Source organism: Enoplosus armatus, chromosome 15 (genome assembly GCF_043641665.1).
Source record: "Enoplosus armatus isolate fEnoArm2 chromosome 15, fEnoArm2.hap1, whole genome shotgun sequence".
Classification (NCBI taxonomy): domain Eukaryota; kingdom Metazoa; phylum Chordata; class Actinopteri; order Centrarchiformes; family Enoplosidae; genus Enoplosus; species Enoplosus armatus.
This window is the reverse complement of record NC_092194.1, coordinates 13,422,217-13,443,795: the sequence shown is the minus strand read 5'-3', so window position 1 is coordinate 13,443,795 and position 21,579 is coordinate 13,422,217. Positions and strand designations below refer to the sequence as shown.

General features: G+C 43.0%; 2 protein-coding genes across 2 annotated transcripts in view; both read right to left on the bottom strand.

Annotated features, from left to right (window-relative positions):
• dync1h1 (dynein, cytoplasmic 1, heavy chain 1) overlaps window positions 1-14,826 on the bottom strand; it is a 28,154-nt gene extending 13,328 nt beyond the window's left edge. The window contains exons 1-40 of the mRNA XM_070921109.1: window positions 14,486-14,826; window positions 13,224-13,311; window positions 12,867-13,040; window positions 12,476-12,731; window positions 12,158-12,344; window positions 11,765-12,036; window positions 11,433-11,660; window positions 10,604-11,257; window positions 10,073-10,495; window positions 9,792-9,971; window positions 9,538-9,687; window positions 9,253-9,399; window positions 8,943-9,083; window positions 8,548-8,724; window positions 8,241-8,351; window positions 8,004-8,123; window positions 7,653-7,892; window positions 7,269-7,424; window positions 6,991-7,104; window positions 6,777-6,887; window positions 6,476-6,685; window positions 6,200-6,346; window positions 5,934-6,100; window positions 5,645-5,818; window positions 5,123-5,477; window positions 4,821-5,015; window positions 4,449-4,731; window positions 4,253-4,353; window positions 3,961-4,120; window positions 3,483-3,723; window positions 3,214-3,397; window positions 2,836-3,048; window positions 2,431-2,669; window positions 2,150-2,306; window positions 1,832-2,056; window positions 1,465-1,695; window positions 1,218-1,358; window positions 839-1,072; window positions 350-556; window positions 103-224 (exon numbers count right to left, since the gene is read on the bottom strand). Of these exons, the coding sequence (XP_070777210.1) occupies window positions 103-224; window positions 350-556; window positions 839-1,072; window positions 1,218-1,358; window positions 1,465-1,695; window positions 1,832-2,056; window positions 2,150-2,306; window positions 2,431-2,669; window positions 2,836-3,048; window positions 3,214-3,397; window positions 3,483-3,723; window positions 3,961-4,120; window positions 4,253-4,353; window positions 4,449-4,731; window positions 4,821-5,015; window positions 5,123-5,477; window positions 5,645-5,818; window positions 5,934-6,100; window positions 6,200-6,346; window positions 6,476-6,685; window positions 6,777-6,887; window positions 6,991-7,104; window positions 7,269-7,424; window positions 7,653-7,892; window positions 8,004-8,123; window positions 8,241-8,351; window positions 8,548-8,724; window positions 8,943-9,083; window positions 9,253-9,399; window positions 9,538-9,687; window positions 9,792-9,971; window positions 10,073-10,495; window positions 10,604-11,257; window positions 11,433-11,660; window positions 11,765-12,036; window positions 12,158-12,344; window positions 12,476-12,731; window positions 12,867-13,040; window positions 13,224-13,311; window positions 14,486-14,735 (8,165 nt within the window). The 5' untranslated portion in view covers window positions 14,736-14,826. The remainder of the gene's footprint in view (window positions 1-102; window positions 225-349; window positions 557-838; window positions 1,073-1,217; window positions 1,359-1,464; window positions 1,696-1,831; window positions 2,057-2,149; window positions 2,307-2,430; window positions 2,670-2,835; window positions 3,049-3,213; window positions 3,398-3,482; window positions 3,724-3,960; window positions 4,121-4,252; window positions 4,354-4,448; window positions 4,732-4,820; window positions 5,016-5,122; window positions 5,478-5,644; window positions 5,819-5,933; window positions 6,101-6,199; window positions 6,347-6,475; window positions 6,686-6,776; window positions 6,888-6,990; window positions 7,105-7,268; window positions 7,425-7,652; window positions 7,893-8,003; window positions 8,124-8,240; window positions 8,352-8,547; window positions 8,725-8,942; window positions 9,084-9,252; window positions 9,400-9,537; window positions 9,688-9,791; window positions 9,972-10,072; window positions 10,496-10,603; window positions 11,258-11,432; window positions 11,661-11,764; window positions 12,037-12,157; window positions 12,345-12,475; window positions 12,732-12,866; window positions 13,041-13,223; window positions 13,312-14,485) is intronic.
• Window positions 14,827-15,641: 815 nt separating this feature from the next.
• On the bottom strand, window positions 15,642-20,232 carry tmem30b (transmembrane protein 30B). The gene is made up of 8 exons (XM_070920020.1): window positions 20,144-20,232; window positions 19,511-19,709; window positions 19,063-19,170; window positions 18,830-18,937; window positions 18,457-18,544; window positions 18,215-18,352; window positions 17,710-17,916; window positions 15,642-16,791 (listed from the first exon to the last, which is right to left on the bottom strand). Exons 2-8 carry the CDS (start codon window positions 19,697-19,699, stop codon window positions 16,613-16,615), a joined length of 1,017 nt encoding a protein of 338 aa, XP_070776121.1. The 5' UTR covers window positions 19,700-19,709; window positions 20,144-20,232; the 3' UTR covers window positions 15,642-16,612.
• Between the last annotated feature and the right edge of the window lie 1,347 nt (window positions 20,233-21,579).

Sequence of the window (21,579 nt, the reverse complement as noted above, 5' to 3'; positions counted from 1 at the left end):
TAGGGCTCATCATACACAATGTTTATTTTTGTAAGTATACATTTTTACTATCTTTTCTGTTAATCATGGTATTAATTATATTATTGTTCAGGAGTACCGTACCTGTGTGTGAGAGGCTTTCTGCCAGGGTCAGTGGGAGGATTACAGGCTCCAACAAACTGGATCCTCTCCAGTTTGACCCAAGTCTGGTCTGAGGTGCGGTAGAAACCTCCATGTTCTACCATCTGCAAGAAAACACAATGGGGGAGTCCTTAACATACTAAATTTCAGGTCGCACACTTCATGTCCCGTATGCAGCCAAGTGCAACAAGGGAAAATAAAATGTCAGTTTGTAAACAATGCATCATACCTGTCTGATGAAAGAGATGACTCTCTGTGTGCCGTACTTGTCCATGTCCGGCAGATTGATTTCATCACAGAACAACACAAGCCACTTGCCCAGCTGGACGGGGGCGAGGACCACGCCGCTGGGGGTACGTCGGTACTCGCAGTAATGATCAAAGGTCTTCAGCAGCAGCTCTGGGGTGGTGGCACTGGAGAAGTTCAGACCCACAACCTGGTAGAGAGGAGGGAAATTACAAATGTTGACAATTACAAAATCTTTTCCTCATTTGAACCCAGTTTATTCATCTTCATTCAGCAGTTTAGAATATGTCAAACTCCAATGTACAAAATTATTTAATACCAAATTTTAAAGGGTATATAAGACCTTTCTGGTACGTTAAAAACCCTATAGTGATGTAAAAGGATTTACATCACAGGTTAAATCAGTTAAACTGGTTAAACTGATTTCAAAGATTTATAATCAGTTTTTAAATTATTTCATCCAGTCTCTCACCTCCATATCGGGCAACGCTCTGAGGGCGCTGAACAGAGTCATAGTCTTTCCAGATCCGGGAGGTCCACACAGCACCAGTGGTTTGTGCTCTGCCAGCCATGTGTAAAGCAACGCCTCATGGCGAACAGTGTCCAAGGTGGGAACCACGACATCGGGGGACGCCACCTTGTGGGTCTCTACCTCAATCTGAGGCACCTTGCCCTGCCAGGACTGCCACTCACCCGAGATGCACACCTGCAAAGAAAACGATACAATGGTTATTCTGACATTACAAGACAGCAACAGTTTTAGTTCAGTGACTTGCAAATACAGAGAATCAAACAAGAGATGGAGACTCAAGAGAACAATCGATATCTGTTTTAACACTAAGACGCTGTACCTCGTAGTCAATGATGGGGACATTGGGAGCAGAGGGGAGGGGTACAGTGGTGATGCGACGGATGTATTCTCCAAGCTCAGCCCTCATCTTCAGCCGTCCGTCACCAGAGAAGGACCACAGCACAGCGTAGATCAGATATTTCTGTAGAAAGATAATGCCACAAAATGTATCAGTTTTAAGAAAATGCATATGTTTTTGTTCCACGTTGATATAGCAACAAGAAGACATGTACACTGCAGAACATTACCTGCATGTATTTCTCCAGCTGATCAATGGGCATGGGGAAGTCAGGGTGGTTGTTGTTGTAGAGTGCCACATTACGGCAGGCCTGGTGCAGCATTGAGAACAGGGATCCCAAGCAGCGCAGGCGGGTGAAGTCCATGATGTGCTCCATCTTGGAGGCATGCTCCAAGGCCTTGATCACCAGGCCTGTGGAGGTGAAGTAAGGCTGCAGGGTAGCTGCAGCATCACGCTGGATCTAGTGTAAAACATACAATAGTACATCAGTAAAGAAGAAATGTCATAAAATATCCTTCTTGAATGAATTACTGCACTTTTTCCTTGCTTAATAGGTCTTGTTTTTTCTAATAGTGTATTTTCTTCCCCTTAATTACCTGCAGCATTGGTGATGCAGCCTCTTCCTCGTCATCTGTGCCCTTCCTCTGGCGCTGAGCTTCATCCTCTCCCTCGTCCAATGGGATGCTGCGAATGCGAGCCAGGAAGTGATTGAAAATCATGTCAGTGCTGAGGACATCCTCACTGAACCAGACCATACCACAGCGAGACACAGTGGCCAGGGTGGCGTACTTCAGGTCCTGTACTTCAAACATCACACGCACCTAGAGAGAGAGAATAATTACAGCATGCTTTCACCAGCTTTGACTATAATGAGACATAAACAGACATCTGCGTTTGAAGTTCTGTGCTCTTACATTAGGTGGCAAGCTGAGACGCTCTCCATTGGGTAGGGTGAGCAGCTTGTTGTCATCCAGGACTGAGTTGAGATTTTCAACCCACTCAGGGTCAACATCACCATCAAATATGATCCACTGACGCTTTTGCAGTTCACCTCGAACGTTGTCAATAATCCTGAAGTTGAAAGTAAAATATACTTTACATCAGTTTTTTTTTTTTACATAAGTCCTTTTTAGCAAGATAAAGGAGACCTGAGTTGATTTATACCCTAAACAATAAAATGCATTACAGAACTCACTTCCTGAGGATGTGTGTGAACAAGCCATCGGTCCATTCACGGGTGTTGGGATCCAGGGTTCCATACAGGTGGTCCTTGCTGATGGCCTTGGGGTCGATGATGTGGGCTACACCCTCGACACCCTCAAGCCTCTCCAGGGCCTTGAGCAGCACCCTCCATGCCATGGTCTTCCCACTACCTGAAGGTCCCACCATCATAAGACCGTGATTGATCTGTGTGATCTGGTACAACTGCAGCACCTGGAAGGGGAAATTTAGGGAACAGAAAATTAGAGTAACTACTCATTATGCAATGTCATGCAGAGCAATTTGATCCTAGCCCTGTAGAGGACTTCTGTGTCTCTAGGAGTGGGCAGGGCTCACTATTTCCAGGAACACTCAATAAGATATACATTTAGCCACATACCTTCTCCACCCACATGCTGCCCACATCGTCACCGTCTCCGTAGGTGAGGTACATCTCATTGCAGACTTTCTTCAGCTCTTCCCTCAGAGCAGTCATCTCTCCACGGTGGTACTGTACTCCAGGGAAAACATCGGACAGCAGGCTGAAAAGCAGAGGGATGTCCTCCGCCACCAGCTTGGGAACCATGGTCTCGCACACACTCTGGATCAGGATCTACAGTAACAAGACACAGACTGAGTGAAATAACCATTTGAGATACTCACATTTCTGGCTGGATTCTAAAAAACAGATTTGCCAGACCTGCCAAAATTCAATAACAAAACAATAAAGCAACTTCATTCCAAGTCCTACAATACATATATATATAATTTTCTATACCTCCTGCTCGGGAAGGTTCTCAGCGATGTCATTCTCATCTACGACCTCTCCGCGCTCTAGTTTCTCCCTTTTGATCCTCTGGATGCGCTCACGCTTGACATTACCAGCACTGATCAGCACACTCTTGAGAGCTCGGAGGCCGAAATCGTAGTGACTCTGGGATGACAGCTGCTCATCACACAGCCTGAAATAGAAGCAAGGTATAAATTCAGAGAAGAAAGATCTCTCAAAACTATATCAAAGCTACGTCCATTTTTCTCAGTACATACTTGAAGAACGGCACAATCTTTTTGGCGAGAATCTCAGCTGTGCGGAAACCTTGCGAGTACAACATGACCTGGGCGATGAGCTGGCGGTCGGGCTTGGTCATGGCCAAGCTGCGGAACAGCTTCTTCAGATTGTCAGGCAGGTTGGAGCGGCCAGCGTAGCCAGGATTCATGGTGATGAAGATGGCCATGTCTGGACTCACCTTCACCTGCTTGTTCAGGAGCTCCGTGGTGACTGGCACACCTGAGGGGTGACAGATGTGAACATATTTTACAATGCAGTTCTCATGTAAAATTTAAAGATGGTGGTGAATAAGGTGGAGATTTTCTAAAATGAAGAAAGCCATTTTGTTGAATAGTCTTGGACCCCTCTTTTTTTGGCAAATTGGTGTTCAAAAATACTAAGCTGAATCTGGACATTCTTGTTCTCGAACAGTCTCCTTACATATCATGAAACCCGAGTTCCCACATATATACGTACTCCTGTCTCTGTTGGGGTTGCTGTGCTCCCTCAAGGCCACCTGGATGTACTGGACCTGCTGGGAGACGGCAGAAAGCATTCTCTCCTCCAGACGGTTAAACTCGTCGAAGCAGCCCCATGCTCCCACTTGGCACAGACCCACAAAGATACGACCCATGGCCTAAAAACACAAGACATTTGTATGTTAAATGAAGCAGATAAGAAAAGAAAAAAGCAAATGATAATCACATGATGTACAAGTGTTTGTTGTCTAGCCTAAGAACAAAGACTCTGAATCTCAACAGTTATGTACCTGGAAGTCAAATGTCTCATCACAGTTGAAGACCAGGACAAAGCGGCCCAGCTGGTGACCAAGAGCTTTCACGGACTCAGTCTTCCCTGTGCCAGCAGGACCTAGATGGAAGACAAACTCAGTGAGGATGATTGTTTTATAAATAAATCTGTAATTTTCTTAAAATTTGTTATGTGTACCGAAAACGCTTCCATACCAAATGGTGACCCTCCAAGGCGGGCCTCCAGGGCCTGGGTCATGGTGAGATAGCAGCGGTCTGTCAGAGGGGTCTGGACAAGCTTGTCCTGAACACCCAAGTACTCAAAGCCATAGTTGAACTTGGCATTGGCCATCTGAATGGACAGCTGTTGTAAGACATCTGTCTGCTTGGGGTCAAAATAGAAGCGCATCTGGCTGAGCCACTCAAAGGACTTGGGGTTGTCGATCTTGTTCTTGATCAGAGTCCTAGTCACATCACGTTGGTGCACCAGCTCGGTGATCTAAGATGGAGCAGAAGAGGGATTTCAGACACACTTTTCATTGGACAACATTCTTTTAAAACCGTACTTTTAAAAAAATCCCCTCTAACCAGGTGTTCCAGTTTCCTCCTGCGGAGTGGAGGCTGCTCCATCAGCACAGTGTCAGCCAACACATTGAGGGTGGCCTCCACATTCAACAGCACTCCCTGCATGGGTGACATGTCCCCACCACCAGAGATGGTGGTCAAGGCAGACTCAATGTTCTCAGACCAGGCGATCTGAGTGGACAGGACGACCAGCTGGGCCTGTGAAGAGAGGAAACAGATCAAGTAAAATTACATTAACACATTGCCTGATTTCCATGTATGTTGAATAACTAATTGTTTGTAGAATACATGCTCTCACTACCAACCTGGTAACTATCAATCCAGCTGATGTACTGACTCAGGTCAACGGCTGTGCCCTTGTTGAAGGATGTGACCTCTGTGACAGACTCGGCTAACAGCTTGGCCAGCGTCACCCTCATCTCCTTCTCCACCAGCGTCAGCCACTCGTTGATCTTGGGGTGCTGTGTGATGGAGACAGGTGTCTTGTAAACAATCTCCTCACCCTCGCGGGAGGAGATTCCCAGCACCTCAGTGTTGTCCTCATTGAGCAGGATGCTGGAAACCCCAGCAAACATCTTTTTGAAGTGCTTCTGCAGTTTGGCCACATTCTTGCTATTGCCGATGATTTCAAGCAGGTCCTCGTCTCCCACGAAGTAGAACCTGGAAACAAAAAGGGTGTGATGGATCAATTAACGATAGTTAATAAAAGAATGTATGAATTGGTGAAAGTGATTCGAAATATTTAGCATTATCATGAACTTCTAGGTTTTGTGTTTTATATGTACATTGACAACAATGTGCAGTCCCTTGATCCTTCATCTTCTTACCTGGGGAATGAGGATCTTTCTCTCTCCAGGTATTCTCCAAGGGCTTTCTGGATTTTTCCCAGAAGGTCAGCCAGTCGCTCCAGAGACCTCTGCACTCCCTGTATGTTCAACACATCCATCACTAAGGGAGACTTTGACACCTTCTTCATCAGTGCCAAGAACTCTGTGCTGATACTGTGGAATACAGAAAAAGAGACAAATTAAAGTAAGTTCTCGTAGAAAATATTGTTACAGTGGTTACAAATAAATTCTGGTTTGTTAAGTATACAATAAAGGGTCCTTTATTTACCTCTGGAATCTCTGGGTTTCTACAGGCAGCAGATGTTTGATGTCAGCACTGCCGGTGAAGATGCCTTCCAGATAGACCCAGCGACGCTGGACATCAATCCAAACATCAAACAGAGCCATGATGCGATTCAACTTGTCCTCCCAGCTCAGGGCATCTTCCTCAAACACCTGGGAGAAAATAAAAGATGGTGTTGATGCAGTTGTAAAAGCTTAAATATAAAAGCTTAAACTACTGTCTTAATGAACACTGCATGTAATCCTGTTTACCTTGTAATATGGAGACAACTTCATGGCAGACACGCTGTTAATATGTTCTTTGACCTTGTTGAAGAGGTCATCCCACCCTCTAATCAGACGACACTTGTTCTGGTAGTTCACCAGGTCGAGCTCATACGAGTTCCACACTTCACGGATCTGAGGACCAAAAACCACCAAATTATTATTAAAAGGTTTACAAACGCGAGAGTAATTGTTAATAATTTGGATTGGAAGCTGGAGATAAAAACAACTACACTGCACAATCTCTTGAGGGCCCTCCTTCACCTGTTTGAGGAACTCCTCCAAAGCCATCTCTCCCTGGGCTACCAGGAGGACGTCCTTCACCACCATCTCATTCTTCTGCAGATCCACATCCCAGATCTGTCCCAGGGTCAGCTCTGACGGGACCCAGTTTACATGCAAACGCTTCATCAGCTGCTTCCAGTGGCGGTCCTTCAGAGCCTCTGATTTCAGCTCAATCACCAACATGTTAACCTGGTGAGAAAAGAAATAAGTAGAGAATTTAATAACCCAGTTTTAAGTTGAGTCAAAATGTGTGCTTAGTGGGGAAAACTAGCCGCCTGACCTTCAGGTATCCTTTAAGCAGCCTCTGGACATACTCGTAGGAGGCATACTGTCTCAGTCTTGCTTGGAAGTTCTTCAGCTGATTCAGAAGAGCATCCAGGCTTTGACGAAGCTACAAAACACAAAACACCAACACAAGAATAGTTATATACCAAGAATTCCATAAATGAACAGTAGAGATTCAATTAACGGAATGATTATTGTGGATTTGTTACCTTGCGAGGCTGTACAGACACCCATGGCTGCTCTTTCATCTGGTCGATCTGCTCCCAGACCTTTGACAGCTCAGACCAAACCTCCTTCAGGTCATGCAGCTCCTCTAGTGCCACCTACAAGTCACCACAAAGGAACAAAGAACAAAGTCAAAAGAAAAACATTTTGTTTTGGAACATCTATAAACGTGAAAGGTATGAGCTGCAACTTGTGAAAAATGGGTTAAATATTACTCCTATTCCAAATGAGTGCCTGTGAGATTTTTGCTGCCTGGCATTACCTGCACTCTCTCTTCACTGCCGCTGAGCAGGCCAGTGTCAGTGAGCTCCAGGGCTTCTTTGGCTCGGGCACACTTCTCCCTTTCATCCTTCAGACGGCCAAAATTACCCTCGTAAATTGTCAGAGACTGAAGAGCCTCCTCTGGACGCAGGTTACCCTGGTGAAAGAGATTACCAGTAAAAAATGTCAAACATTTAATGATTTTCAATTTTAAGTTTAAATTTTTTCAAGTGGTTTCTGTCACAATAGCACATTCTTTCTGCTGTACTTTTCATATTACGTTATTCTAATTTAACAATTAGAAACAAATTAGAAAGTATGACCTAGGGGTGACTGTACTGTATATTGTATTTCAAATTTAGTTAAAAGATTTCATTTGTCTTACAGCGACTGGTTTGGTCTTCTCCCAGTCATTGAGCAAGTCAGTGGTGCGGTTTTCTACAGCTTTGTCCTCCTGGACAATCTTCATCTGCAGGTTGGCCACTTGCTGCTGGATAGCGGTATCCTTGCGCTTCATTATGTCACTGAAGGCACCCCATTCACCTTCGATGTTGTCAATGTAGAGCCAAGATGGAGGGAACTGGAATCTCTGCTTCTCCAGCAAACGCTGTCCATTACGGAACAACTAGGGGTAAAAGGAGGGAGAATCTGATTAGGACCCTATATTGTTTTTGCATGCAGTGGTACAAAAGAATGAAGGAAAGAATAATAAATGAGAACTTATTTGACTACTTACGTCCACATTTTTCTCAAACTGTTTGATCTTGCGCTTCAGGGTCTGGACATATGTTATGAAGTTGACAGCATCTGAGGTGCTAGCCGTGTCCACAGAATGCTGCTCCAGTTCTTGACGAGACTATTGAGGAAGCACAACAAGAAAGGCGATAAGATAAAAATGTAGTTCATAGAATAATCTTCTGATCAGTTTCTATTGGAAATCAATGTTAATAGGCTTGTCAAAAGAATGTGTTACCTTGGAGATCTGGGCATGGAAGTCCTGCATGTTGTTGCCAAGCATCTGGCCAAACTTGCTGAGCACCTCTTTGTGCCAGGAGTCATACTTCAAGTTCACCTTGGACTGGACCTGTTGTCACACACACAAACATTTAATAAAAAGTCAATAGATAAACAAAATTATATTTATTGTAGAAGAACATTACAAAGAGAATATAACATTGCATTCTAAGGAAACAAATTTGCACAAATACGGGGATTCATACAGAGAGACCTCACGCTTCGTCTGAGAAATATTTTTCTTATACAGCACCCAAAACTGTCACCTTGCCATAGTCGATGACCACAGGTCCAAACTCTTTCCGTGTCTCTGCATTGTCAAAGGTTCCACGTGCTTTGCGGATCTGGACCAGCAGGGCCTGCCACTTGGTGAGGTCTTCACCCAGACGGTTGTAGATGTTCTCTGCTTGCATGTCCCACAAGCACTGGTACTGCAGCCACACCTGTACAGAGGCAACAAAGGAAAGAGATGATACCGACAATCTAATGTGCATGGTAGTGTTTATTATGCATTTTGATATAAAGACTTAGAGGAGACCGTACAAAAGAAAAAAAGCATTTCATTTCTTTAAATTTGTTCTTCAAACAAAAGTAATTCTATCAGCAGTAAACTTAACAGGTATGACATTCTATTGTGTTGTTATAACAAGATGACTCTTACCTTGACATACTGCTCCACTTCATTGACAATGTCTTCGACAGCATTGTAGGCCTCCTCTAAGGCTGCAGGGCCATCTGGCATCCTGGTCAGGGCATTTCTGTAGAACTTCTCCTCCTCTGACAGCTCGTAGTGGACTCCCACCTGTTGAAGACGGACAGATTTGCTTCGATTAAAGCAACAGCACACAACCATATTTTATGTTTGGTCCTTGCATGTTTGCATACCACAGACATTCAGATATGCATTCATATCATCGCATTCTGCAGTGGGAATCACAGCCCTACAACTCAAACTGTTCAGACATCCCTACCTGGTATCTCTGGCTCTGGATCCTGGGAAGGGAAAGGATGACCATCTTCCAGGCAAACATCTCCTGGTAGAGCTTGTAACGACAGTCTTCAATCGGTGGGTTCAGGTAGATCACCTGGTTAGTAATCCTCAGCTCATGGACAACATTCTGGGAAAAAAATAACCGATTTGTTTTTTATAATAGTCAGCTGTGTCCAGAAATCCAAGGTTTCATGAGTAATGTATAATCGTTAAAGTAAGAACATGCCATAAGGCAAGACAGAGTCACTACAGTCACAATGGCTACCTTGATCTTGGGCTCCCCTCCAGGTTTGTGGCTCACTTGTGGAGCCTCTGTGTCCATGTCCACATCAGCTTTGTCCTCTACCTGGCCGCGGAGCACCTGGGTCCAGGCCTTGAGGCCAGCCTGCAGACGCACTCCCAGGATACGTTCAATCTATGAAAACAAAGCAGAAATCAGTCGAGTTTAAAGTATTTCCATTCTGACTAACTGAATGAGAATAACAAGTAATCCTTGTATTGTTGCTTTGTGGTGCCAACCTCAATATCGAGCTTGTTGACCCAGATGGGCAAGTTGGAATAGGAGTGGAGATTGAGGTCGTCCACAGCCTTCTGGACGCGGTTGAGGATGTCAGAGAAGGTCTTGTTGTCGAACATGCAAGTGTCCAGAGAGCGAACCTCAAGATCAATTTTCTCCTCAATCAGTAAGAGGTCGTCCACCTGGAAACAACATACAGCAGAAAATAAAAAAGCATTAGAATTAATGTTTGGGTTAATGAAACAAGAGTAATATTTTGTAGTGAAAGCTCCTCCACACTGACCTTCTCCTGGAAGTTGAAGACTGTCTCAGCCAGCCTCTGAACATAGGGATCCAGCTTGTAGGACTCCCAGACCAGAGTGATGCCTTCAGTAACGAGAGCCTGGACCTCTTTCTTAAGACCAGCCACCAGCAGGGAGATGGAGGACCTCTCCTCCACCTTCTCACAAGTGCGCTCATAGGTGCGCACACTCTCAATCAAAGAGATGGCAAATGGGTACAGCTGGTTAGCTTGGTGGGCTTTGTTGACGATGGCCAAAGGAACACGGAAGCTCAACCACTTGAGGTTGCGGACCTCTTTGGACAAAGTGATGATCTCTGGGAGGAAGTTGACTTTAAGCTTGAGCATGTTTCCGGTGCGTCCACGGGCACGAGTACTCTCAATTGTGAAGATGCGACCAGAAACACCAAGGTTACGCTGCTGCACCTGATTTACAAGAGGTGACAAAATATGAAATCATGCTTTGTAAGAGAGGCGAACACTAGAAACATTTAAAATACTATACTATATTTATGTGTATGATCAGCTTCATACCTTACGAGCCCAGTCATCAAATATCTCTTGAGTATTGAGTTTAGCCCTGAAGCTATCTCCATCCTGCTTAAGCTTCAGCCCCTCCACATGGTTCTCCCAGCCTTTTCCCAGAACATCCTCCACTCTCTTCATATATGCAGTCAGCTGACGGTCGATCTGCTTGGCCCAGATGATGGAGCCAGACACCGGTGGCAAGTCTCGGACATGGCTCATCTTACAGGCCTGGCTCTGAGGATACTGCACTTTGAACTTGTCATGCAGTGACTCGATGTCATCTTTCACACGCTGGATGAGCTGCGTCTGGTACTCACGGATGGCACCACGGATGTGGGGACGCACAAAGAGAGCATTGAAGCGTGAGAAGATGCGGAACATCTCGTTGGCGTTCTTGGCGGTTCCCAGCTGATCACGCAGGCGGGCAGTGATACGGGTCTCCACGCGGTCAATACGTTCATCGTAGCGCTTCATGGCGGCTTCCCAGGCCTCCATGCCTTCCTTGGACACATCCAGGCCATCAACCTCTTTGACATTCTCATATGCCAGGTTGACCTCCTCGATAGCATTGGCATCAGCAGCGTCAAAGAGAACTGCAGCTACCTTCATGTCTTGAGGCTCAACTGTCTCTCCAGGAGCATGTTGTGGCACAGCAGAAACCTGGAGACAAAAAGTTAAAAGAACCATTTCTCAATCAAGTGTGGCTAAAACCAAATATGAATTCCTATTTTTCCAGATCTACAGGAAAACAACAGTCAAAAGGAAATTAAGTAAAAATGGCAGGACATGCTAGTCAGTTCAAGTATGGCCATTACAGACACTGATGGTACTTTACCTGAGGCCTCAGCACACGGACGATGACAGCTCTCAGCTGCTCATGCTGCCTTCTGAAACGTCTCATGTGATCCAGACGTGATTGGAGCTTCCTGTGGGCGGGGCTCAAACGCCACACCATCTTCAGGTTTTCCTCTCTCTTTCTCTTCACAATGTCCCTCAGAAGCACCTGCAGTTTTTCATACTCGTCCTCCCAGGTTTGGAACACCTCGAAGCATGCCACCATCACCTGCACACAAACGTTTAATTTAATTTAGGATGTATAAGATTTAGAGTAGCTAAAGTAAGAGTGTGCTTCTGGGGAAATAAATACAATAGGTTTATGCCACCAACCTTTTCAAATTCCTCGTAGGCAACGTGCATGAGCTTCCTGGTGCCCAACACCTTGAGGAGCTGGGAGCTCAAGTCCCTGGAGATGGCCTCTACAAGACGCAGTGCTCTCTGGATAGGGTACTTGGTGTTCCTAATCTTTTTCAAGTGAGTGAATATGGCCATCAGGGCCTGGCGGATCTTATCAAGCTCTGAAGCAGAGAGCAGGTCATTGAGAGGGAAGTCCTTCATCAGAGGATTGTAGTCATTGACGGTTTCTACAGCCTGTTTCAGACCTGTGAGAAGTAGAGAAAGGATAAACAATTAATCATACTGTATTCAATACAATACTGCCAGTAAAGGCAGCAGAAGTGAAACAAGTCAAGGAACATTTTTTTTCGATGGGTTGTTCCTCACCAGTGTCGGTGTCAAAGCTGACAGTAGCATGGAAACGTTTGCCATGTTTGAGGATGTCCAGTGTGAGCAGAACCTCAGGGCTCTCTCTCTTCTCCTGGATCCTGTTGAGGGCTCTCTCCAGATTCAGCCAGAAACTGATCTCCTGCAAGGCTGTGCCTGAAGCTGGGTCACGATCGAGCTTTGTCACCTGATAAAAGAGTGGGTGGAGGAGACAAATAAGCCCAGTGGTGAGTATAAGAGAAACAGATTTATCCCTATACCCGCTATTATATGAAGTTTTGTTTAAATTTTAGATAGAAATATGGGAATTCCCTTTACCTTTTGAATCTCCCTGATCCAGCGGTTGACTCCAGATTGCAGCTGGTTAAGGAAGGTTGGGTCCTCCACTTTGTCTCCAAAGTCAGTGACCTTGGGCTTCTCCCCGCGGTCATAGCACTGCTTGGCGATGTTTGTGATGATGGGGTTGATGAGCAGGCTGATCTCAGGAATCTCAATGTTCTGCTGAAGGTGGAGAAGGCCCATCTCCAGCTCAGCAATCTTTTTCTCCACCGAGGGAGCCATCTTATCCCCATCTCTAGAGGGTTAGGAGAGAGATTACAGTACAGATGAATTCTCCAGCAATGTTACATCATTCCTCCATGCTGAATTCAGGATTCAGTTAATTCGATGAAAGGTTTTATCAAAATATAAGACATATTTTGAGGATTACCTGTCGGCCTTGCCAGACTCACGGATGTAGGACTTGAAGAAAGGAGCGACAGCATTGCTGATGAAAGAGTGGAGTGTCTCGTAGGGAGAATCCTCACTCAAGGTCAGAACTCGAACTTGTGTTGATATGGGCTTGTCTGCATCAATGACGCCGGTCCTCTTGATCAAAGCCAAGCTGCAGGGGAAAAACGGCGAAAACATTCATAGTTCAGAATGAACAGAACTTAACTGGAAGCCAAGTGCTACACAATAAATTAAAATTTGTTTGTTTTTTTCTTTCAGTTTTAGCGATGAAATCACATACAATTACATGACTGAAAAGAAGAATTCAATTCAGTGGATTAGATGCCTCATTTACCTGTTGGACTTGAGCCCATAGTGTATGTCAATGCTGACGTTATAAGTGATGCACTCCTTCTCCTCCTCTCCTTCATCTCCAACGTCCTCTGTGTGAAGAATAAATTAAATCTAAGTCTTATCTGAACAAATACACAGACGACTCCTGAAATCATATTCTTCTCTTTGCCTATCTTCAATGATCAATGAGTATCAAGCTGTTAAGACACATCAACACTCTACACTAACAAGTAAAACGTGGCACATTACTAATAAGTCAATGTTTAACACCAGTATGTAGCACTAATAATCAAAACATAGATGTAGACTTGCACAAAGCAGTAAGGATTGATTGCTCATAACCAATAAAATTACCTTTAAAAAACCTAGACAGGAGTTGAGTTTGTCGGAGTATAATAAGCCATGTTAAAAGTAGGATGACAGTGCAATCTGACACTTTCATCTACTTCCATCCATCTATGTCCCCACCCTCCTTAACAAGTGAGGTCATAGCTTGTAGGAAATGACAGCCAGCTGCAGAAACTGCCCTCTCTGCATTGCAGCATCAGTATTGTTAGTGCAAAAACATGTATAGGCTGGGACAATGTCTCTCTGGTTGGAAATCCAAAACCTGCAGGCTCAGACTCAGGGGCTGATCATGTGCAGTATCAAGGGATCAGGACTCATAAAACATTAGTAAGGGCAAGCGGCTCTGAAGCTCAGAATTAATTCGCCTGGAGGAAACTGAAGATAATGTGCTCATTGACACAAGCTGGTTCATATGATAAGACCCCAAGAAGGTGCAGACAGCATGACTTGCAATTATTACAAAGGATTCATTCTCTGAATTTCCATGTTTTGGTGTTTTGTGTCGTTAATGCAATGGGAAAGCTAACTTACAACTTACAATATTCTACACTGCTTTGGCAACATTTGTATTAGCTAACTGTGGCTTAAGTTGAGCAGTGTCACACCTGAAAATGATAGCTAACACTGAGCACCTGCATTGCTGTCATTAGCACTGTTTTCTGTACCCCACCCATTGTGGCGTAGTTAGTTTAACATTGTCATGGATGGAGATAGCAAGCCAACTAGGTTAACATTGTTATCTAGCCGGCTGTCAAATAATACTTAATCACATGCAACGTTAACTTAACTTAGCTAACTTTGGTTTAAAGATATTTCACTGGTGACGACTTTAATAGCGAACGTGATAGAATACGAATGGTCTTGTTATTCAAATCTTATTTGCTATCTTTGCTGACCGGTTGTTGCTAAATGTACCTTTGAGAGCACTTCTCTCGACCAGGATGGTATGAAGTTGGGGATCGGCCAGAAATTTCCTCATCTGCTCCACGGCGCTCTTCTCCTCCAGGGCGGTTTCCAGTGAGGCTGGGGCCTCGCCGCCATCTTCCAGGAGCAGCGGTACCAATTTCCTAATGTGCTTCTGCAGCACCGAAGTATCAGCGACCGTCTGAACGGCCGACACCTCCATGGTGCCGGAGTTTTCTTCCGTCCCCCCGCCGTCGGACATTCTTAAAAGCGGTCGACGACGACCGGTCGCGATGTGAAAGTGAACAAAGAAGCGAGGCTGCCGTTGTGTAGCTAGCTTACTGCAGTGTCAACCAAGCCGGTCAGACGCTGACTGCCGCTGTCAAAACGTCGCAACCGTGCTAGTCAGGTTTATTTGCGCAATGGATTTTGGGACTTGTCGTTCAAGGGATACGCATTTCACTGGACTATCCTAGGCGGAAACTACAATACCCACGATGCAGTTGAACGAATCAGATTTTTTCTCTTTTTGTTATAACCGTGTATGACAGATAGGGGGAGAAAGGGAGTTGTCTCCAATGATGCAGCTATATATCGACAAATTCTTCTTTGCTACAGTACAGCTTTTACAACAAAGTTAAGAACAAAGCGATACACTTAATGTCATTGCTAATTCAGTGATAATATAATGTTGAGAAAGTATAATTGCTATAAGCTCATGACAGCCTCTGTCACAGTTTGATCTGCATTAGCATAAGTGCACTTTTTGCAGACTAGTGCTATCAAGAATTAATGAAATGCATACATTTGTTATGCATCGTATACATTGAGTAGTACATAAGAGTACTTGGAGTTTGGTCTTGAGTCAGCTGAGAAGGCAGACCTTAGGGCACCAGTATTACATAGCCAGGACCCCATGAAAATAAAATCCATTTGACAAAAGATAAATGGTGCTTAGTTTTGGGGGAAGGTCAATGCAGAATATCATTCTAGATCTGAACAACTGAAATTAGAGACCTCTGAAGTCATCATAAACATGTGGTTGAGGGACAAAAACTTACTGACAGCAGAAAGTCCACATCTCCATAGAATCCAGCATAGACTACTAAAAATGACAAAAATAAATATAGCATTACCTGTGGAATCCAAATGTCCTGATAAGACAGAGAGCAATGTGAAGTTATGGTTTTGATGTTTATTACATAAATATCAACATGAAAGTAAAATCTCAGAAACAATAGTGAGAGTTAAAACTACAAGTACATAGTAACATGATTTTGCATAGCCTGTACACCAGATCCCTGAGTTTAGCGACATATTCCCATTTTACAGCATTATTTCCAAGCTAAGCTACACACACATACACAAAAGGTAACTTTTTGTCTGCATCAAATGGCTTATCAAATCATTTATGGCTTTAATATTATTACTGACCTAAAATGAGGAGGCAGCTCATTTTGTGATTATGAAAGCACACATTTAAGAAAACAGTATTAGAAGCCTGAGAGAAACCCTGTCATATCCAAGTATTGTAAAAGACTAGACTAACATGAACACACATGAGCTGTATGTCTCCTTTTATCCACCAGATATCAAGATTCACAGTGGAGGCTTTATCATAGTACCAATAAGACAATATAGATATATTTACTACAGATTTAACATCCCTTATTATTCTGATTTTGGACTTGGCTTGTGAATAAAGACATTTCCTTAATGATCAGTCAAATTTGAGATTCCAACAAGAGACACCTCTTGTAGCTAGCAATGAATAGTAAATGACTTTGCAGTGCACTCAGCAGAGCCTAACTTCTAGATGTGCTAACAGACAAGTACATGTATCCATATTGGAAATCATCTCACAGTGCCAACAAAGCCATTTCCTATTTTGCAGTCAATGGGGAAACTCCAGTGTCAAGTCCTGCCTCACATAATGACACCAGGCTTCTTCTGCACCTTAGGAGACAACTTCAAGTCCACAGTAACACATGTAATTTCAGTTCATAGGTGGATTCTAGCTGTATACTCCGCTTTGTATGAGCACTATACTGTGCTTTTGTCATCCCATTGAGTAAAAAAGAAAAATTGTTGATAGGGTAGAGATTAACCCCCAGCCAACCACAGTCCATGACCAGGCACTCAGTCTTCCTCAGGAAACTTGAATTTAGCATAGACAATTAGCATTACAATGGACATGACGACACACATTGAACCAATCACGAGGTAGGCAATGCCCAGGAACTCATTCTTGCCACCCATCCAGGACACGTTGCTGAGCACCACCTTCTTTCTCCCATCAAAGCTCAGAACAGGATAGTCTGGGGGGGCAAAATGTTAAGGACATACAGCAAAAATGGAAACAAAATAAAAAAACTTTAAGACATAGTGACCACGTGCAAATACGTTACGATACTGTATTGAACAACCAGTGGTTTTGGAAATTTGAATGTATTTTTTTCTAGGGACTGGCTTCCATTAATTTCAGACTAGAAACTCACTTGAGCTATATAATCCATCTGAGTTGCATCATTGTTGTGATTAATTGCAGTGTAGACTTTTCAAAGCATCACCACTTAACGCTAATGTATCACTGACAAAAATGTAGACTTGATGTCCACTGTGATGGATTACACAACTAAACCAACAATCAATATTCTGTGAATTGATTTTCAGTGCATACAGAAAAGAATAGAAACCAAATGGCCACCTGATATGGTAGAAAAAAAAATTCATTCAAACAACTAAAATTGTCTGGTATTTACAAGTAGTTAAGGGATTTAAAATTTTAAACACATTGGTGTGGTCCTTTAAGCAAAATTAGGTATTTACTTGGCTTCAGGTAGACGGAAATCAATCGTGAATAATTATTTGCCTAGCTCATTTATTTACGTCAGAAGATTTGCCTGTTTCTTTTTCCCCATCTCAAGAAATTGCTGAGTCATTGTGTTCACTCTGGAGAGCTTAAAATATAACCACACCCAACCGGTAAAACAAGTTAAACTAAGCTGCTGTTATTGTTGTAACGTGGCACAAAACATGTGGCCAACTCAATGGTTGACCCCTTTAGGCAGATTTGAAGCTTTGTAAAACTTCTCATATGGATGGAACAGTGTAAAACTCATTTAACTACACAAATGTTCTTGTTTTTTTTAAACACAGGACCTATCGAAAACAAACATAACTGCCCATACCTCTGAGCACAATCCTCTCAGGATCTGACACTCATATAAGGATACTGTAGGCAATTTCAATTGAGTAGTTTCCGGCTGGCAGACCGTTTGCATAATCACCCTCAGTGATTCGTCGATACAGCTTTCTGAAATCTGGCAGGGCTGCCCTCCTCATCCACACCAGGAAATCTTGATTGATGAAGCCATTGTTAGCAGGGTCTGAGGGGTCCAACTCGTAAGCAGGCCTTGGCCAAAATATGGGTTTCACAGTACCTGGAAGTCAAACTTTCAATCAGCTATCATGATTTTCAAACATTATATTAACTACATGTTATTCAAAATGGGATTTCACCTTTAGTAGCCCACTATTTACTGCACTAAACTACATTACTGCTTTTGTCCACAAAGCTCAAACTCACTTCACTACTTCCTTTACCACTTTGTAAAAGCCTTGCGATTAATTAATTCAGCAGACTGTGCTCATTAAACACATTAATCTACATCCTAGCACTACTTAAACAGAACAGACAGAAAGTTACAGTAAATTCAAATGTAAATTCAAGGTTACTACCGTTGAATGCGTTCTTCAGAGGAGTGACAGCAGGGTTTCTGTATTTGATGTTGTAGTCTGTCCACCAAGCGATCCCTTTTCCATCAAAGGGCACCTGCTTCCTCTTCCCATTGACAATCTGATACATCTTGAAGGTGTCTTTAAAAAAAGCAAACAAAAAAAAAAAGATTGAATTCTTCCTTAACACAACAAATAAACTTAATTCCAAATTCATTACGGTCATTTTAAATGTCCTTACTTACCATTGAACATGCTGTTTGCTACTGATCCACATGGTACAATTGGTTTGCTGTTGGCATATATATAGGGAGAACAGGTGGAACTGGGATTCTTCAAAAGGAGACAGAAAATGAATTGCTCAAATATGTAGTCAGAAATCTTTGTGTATATTACAGATGTACAACAGCATTTTTACACAAATGTACACTGACAAAAATATGAACTGCATATGTTTAACCAAGGTGACAAGTTAGCATCTTTGTACTCAACACAGCACATCTTATATAAGTCTATTTAGTTCAATTGAGAGCATATGGATTTTGTTTTCCCCCTGGAAATTAAAACCAGAGTGTTGTGTGTGTGTTCTTTTTCTGATATCCTATGTTGTTAACTCACCGTAAAGGAATCCAGGTTTCCAGACAGCTGGTTATCATCTTTGGACACACCATAATTTCTGTAGTTCTGGAAGTAGTTGGTCAAACCATAATAAAAGAACACGGGTCCCTGTGGAGAAAAACAGAATCACAAAAACACAGCAAAAGGGTCAGAAGCAGGAGTAGAGTTAAATGTAATTAAAAAGTCCTGTTTGCATGCGTGTGAATGTGTTTGTGCAAAGCTTCCAATGCAACCTTAAATAGACTGTCGATGGAGAAGTCCATCTGGCACACACAGTTATTGGTATTTGCTTCAGAGCACTTGAAGCATGGTGAGGTTTGTTCAGTCCCAGTGTAGTCTATCTGTATAGGAAAGAACAAGAAAGGTTATTATTAATTATTAATGGCTGCAACACCTGTCTGCATGGAGTCTTCCTGACACCACATGTCTTTAAACTCAAGAGCACGATATCGCTTACAAGTGACAAGTCTGTGAGCAGATAGCAGCATACGGTTATGGATTTTACACCATTGTCTTTAATCTCAACACTGAAAACACATTGTTTTATTATTGGCTTGTTCACTGCAACCCAGTAAACACATTTATGCTGTCTCTCTTCTTCTCTTTTTACTGCTGACATTTGACCCTTGATTCTCAGCATGACACCAGACTGATTTGTGTGTTCAGTGGTCCCAGTCATACCTCCAACACTTGGATGCTCCGTGACGTGACAAAGAGAGCGACGCCAATGCCAATGAATGCCAGACCGATGATGACAAACCCTGGGATGACAATGCCAGGAGAGAGCATGGGCTGCCATGCCGGAAGCCTCTGCTGAGTGAAGGCGGTGTTGTCAGGCCGGTTGGCTATCTCCTGCTCTTCCTTCACCATTTTCTTGGTTCTGTTGGATAGATTGTTAATCAGCTATGTACTTGTTTGTAATATACTTTACCTTACTTCAAGTGTATCATATAATAGCCATGAAAACATAAAACACTTCCTATATAACCCTAAATGATCGAGCCTTTATTTTCTCTGCTCTGACTTCCCTATTCCTGTTTAAGTGTCTACTCTAAGTTTGAGTTTTCTAATATAAGACTTTGCAGAGAGCTATAGGCCCACCACACCTAAAAAAGGCTTCATATCACACACACAAATCTTGAAACTCAACTACCAGTGACACCCAAATTAGCCGAGAGCAAAACACAGACGAGGAAGAGGACTGACTTTTCGCTCATTTTAAAACTCGCTGGTAAAGAGATACGGTTAAAGTGAGGCACAAACTTAAAACAAATCTAAATCTAAATCTAAATCTGGGTTTTAGGTGCTACTTACACACAGTCGGCTCAAAATGGAGAAACAAAGCAGTCAACAAAACATCGGTATGCTTTGCTGAGTACCAGGCGCGACGACTGAGACGCTCACCTTTACCTGTCTACCCCCACCTCGCTTGCTTGCCCATCCTGTTCTTCTTACAGGCTGACGTCAGTTTGTTAGCAGAGCTGGGATCAGTTTTGTCGTTTCTCCACAAACAGTAAACGGAAGATAAACGGGGCGGAAACGCTGAATCCCGATAAGCGACAGAATGCAACGTTAATACAAATTCTTTCTAACATTTATACCTGAAAAACATTTTGAAAAACAGTTTGAAAAGCATTGAGCACGACTAACCGTAAACTAAACACAAAATATATCCATTGCAGTAGTTTTGAGTAATAAAGCCCCGCCTCCTTTTAGATTGACAGTTAGTTTGACCAATCGTTTTGCTGAGTGGGATTGGGTAACATTTTCGATCCACCAATCACGAAAGAGTTCATTGAAAGAAGACCTGCTACTGTGCCGTCTTTGTGTTGACATCTTCGGAGGATTGAGAGGTAAGGATAATATTTTCAATCTTTAATGCTTATATTTGTTTCCTAAAATAATGCTGCCTGGTGGACCTACAGTTTCATTATCCGTTTATCAATACAGATCCCCTTGCAAGCGAAGCCGGCGCTTTCTTTTTCACGAAGTCGCACCTGCTACTGTGCCACTGTAGGTGCTAGTTAGGTCTCATTGTTAGCGGCGTTAGCCAACGTAGCATGGTCTCGTAAGATGCCTTTGAAAGACAATACATTTAGAAGCGATTCAAATCTATGTTTACAGTATAGCTCATGTTGCACTGGTATTAAAGGAACACAATATTATATTCGTATGTGCTATAGACAAGTCGCTGTCAAGAACAAAGCTATCGTTAGCTAACGCAAGCTAACGTTGATAGCCATACCCATCTGCTGCTAGCTCTGTTAACTTGCTAGCTAACGATAGTCCATTTGGTCAGGATGGCAATCAAGGAACTACTAACGGTCTCGGCACAACAAATCTTTCTGACTAACAGCTGTTTTGTTCAAATAAATTAATCAAGCACCAGGGTCCATACGGGCACACGTTCAGACTTTTCCATTTTTCTCGAGTGGATATTCTCACTTGGCTAACTTATTAAAAGTCCTGATAAGCAAGTGAGCTAGCTACATTGAAAAGCATTTTACCGGATTGCCTTGTATTATTCAGTGGATATTTTCTAAATGGTTTGCGAAATGTTTAGCTAGCTAAATCTCAATGGAAGTAATGTGAAAGGCCAGCATTTTGTTATTCAGCTGGTCCTGTTCGTAACCATATTTCTGGTTCTGTCTTCATTTCTTAGTGTTTGAATGGATATTACCAGGTGCACGGAGAAATGGGTAAAACAAGACAAGGTTACTGTAACCATGGAACGCTCATTTCATAAACCA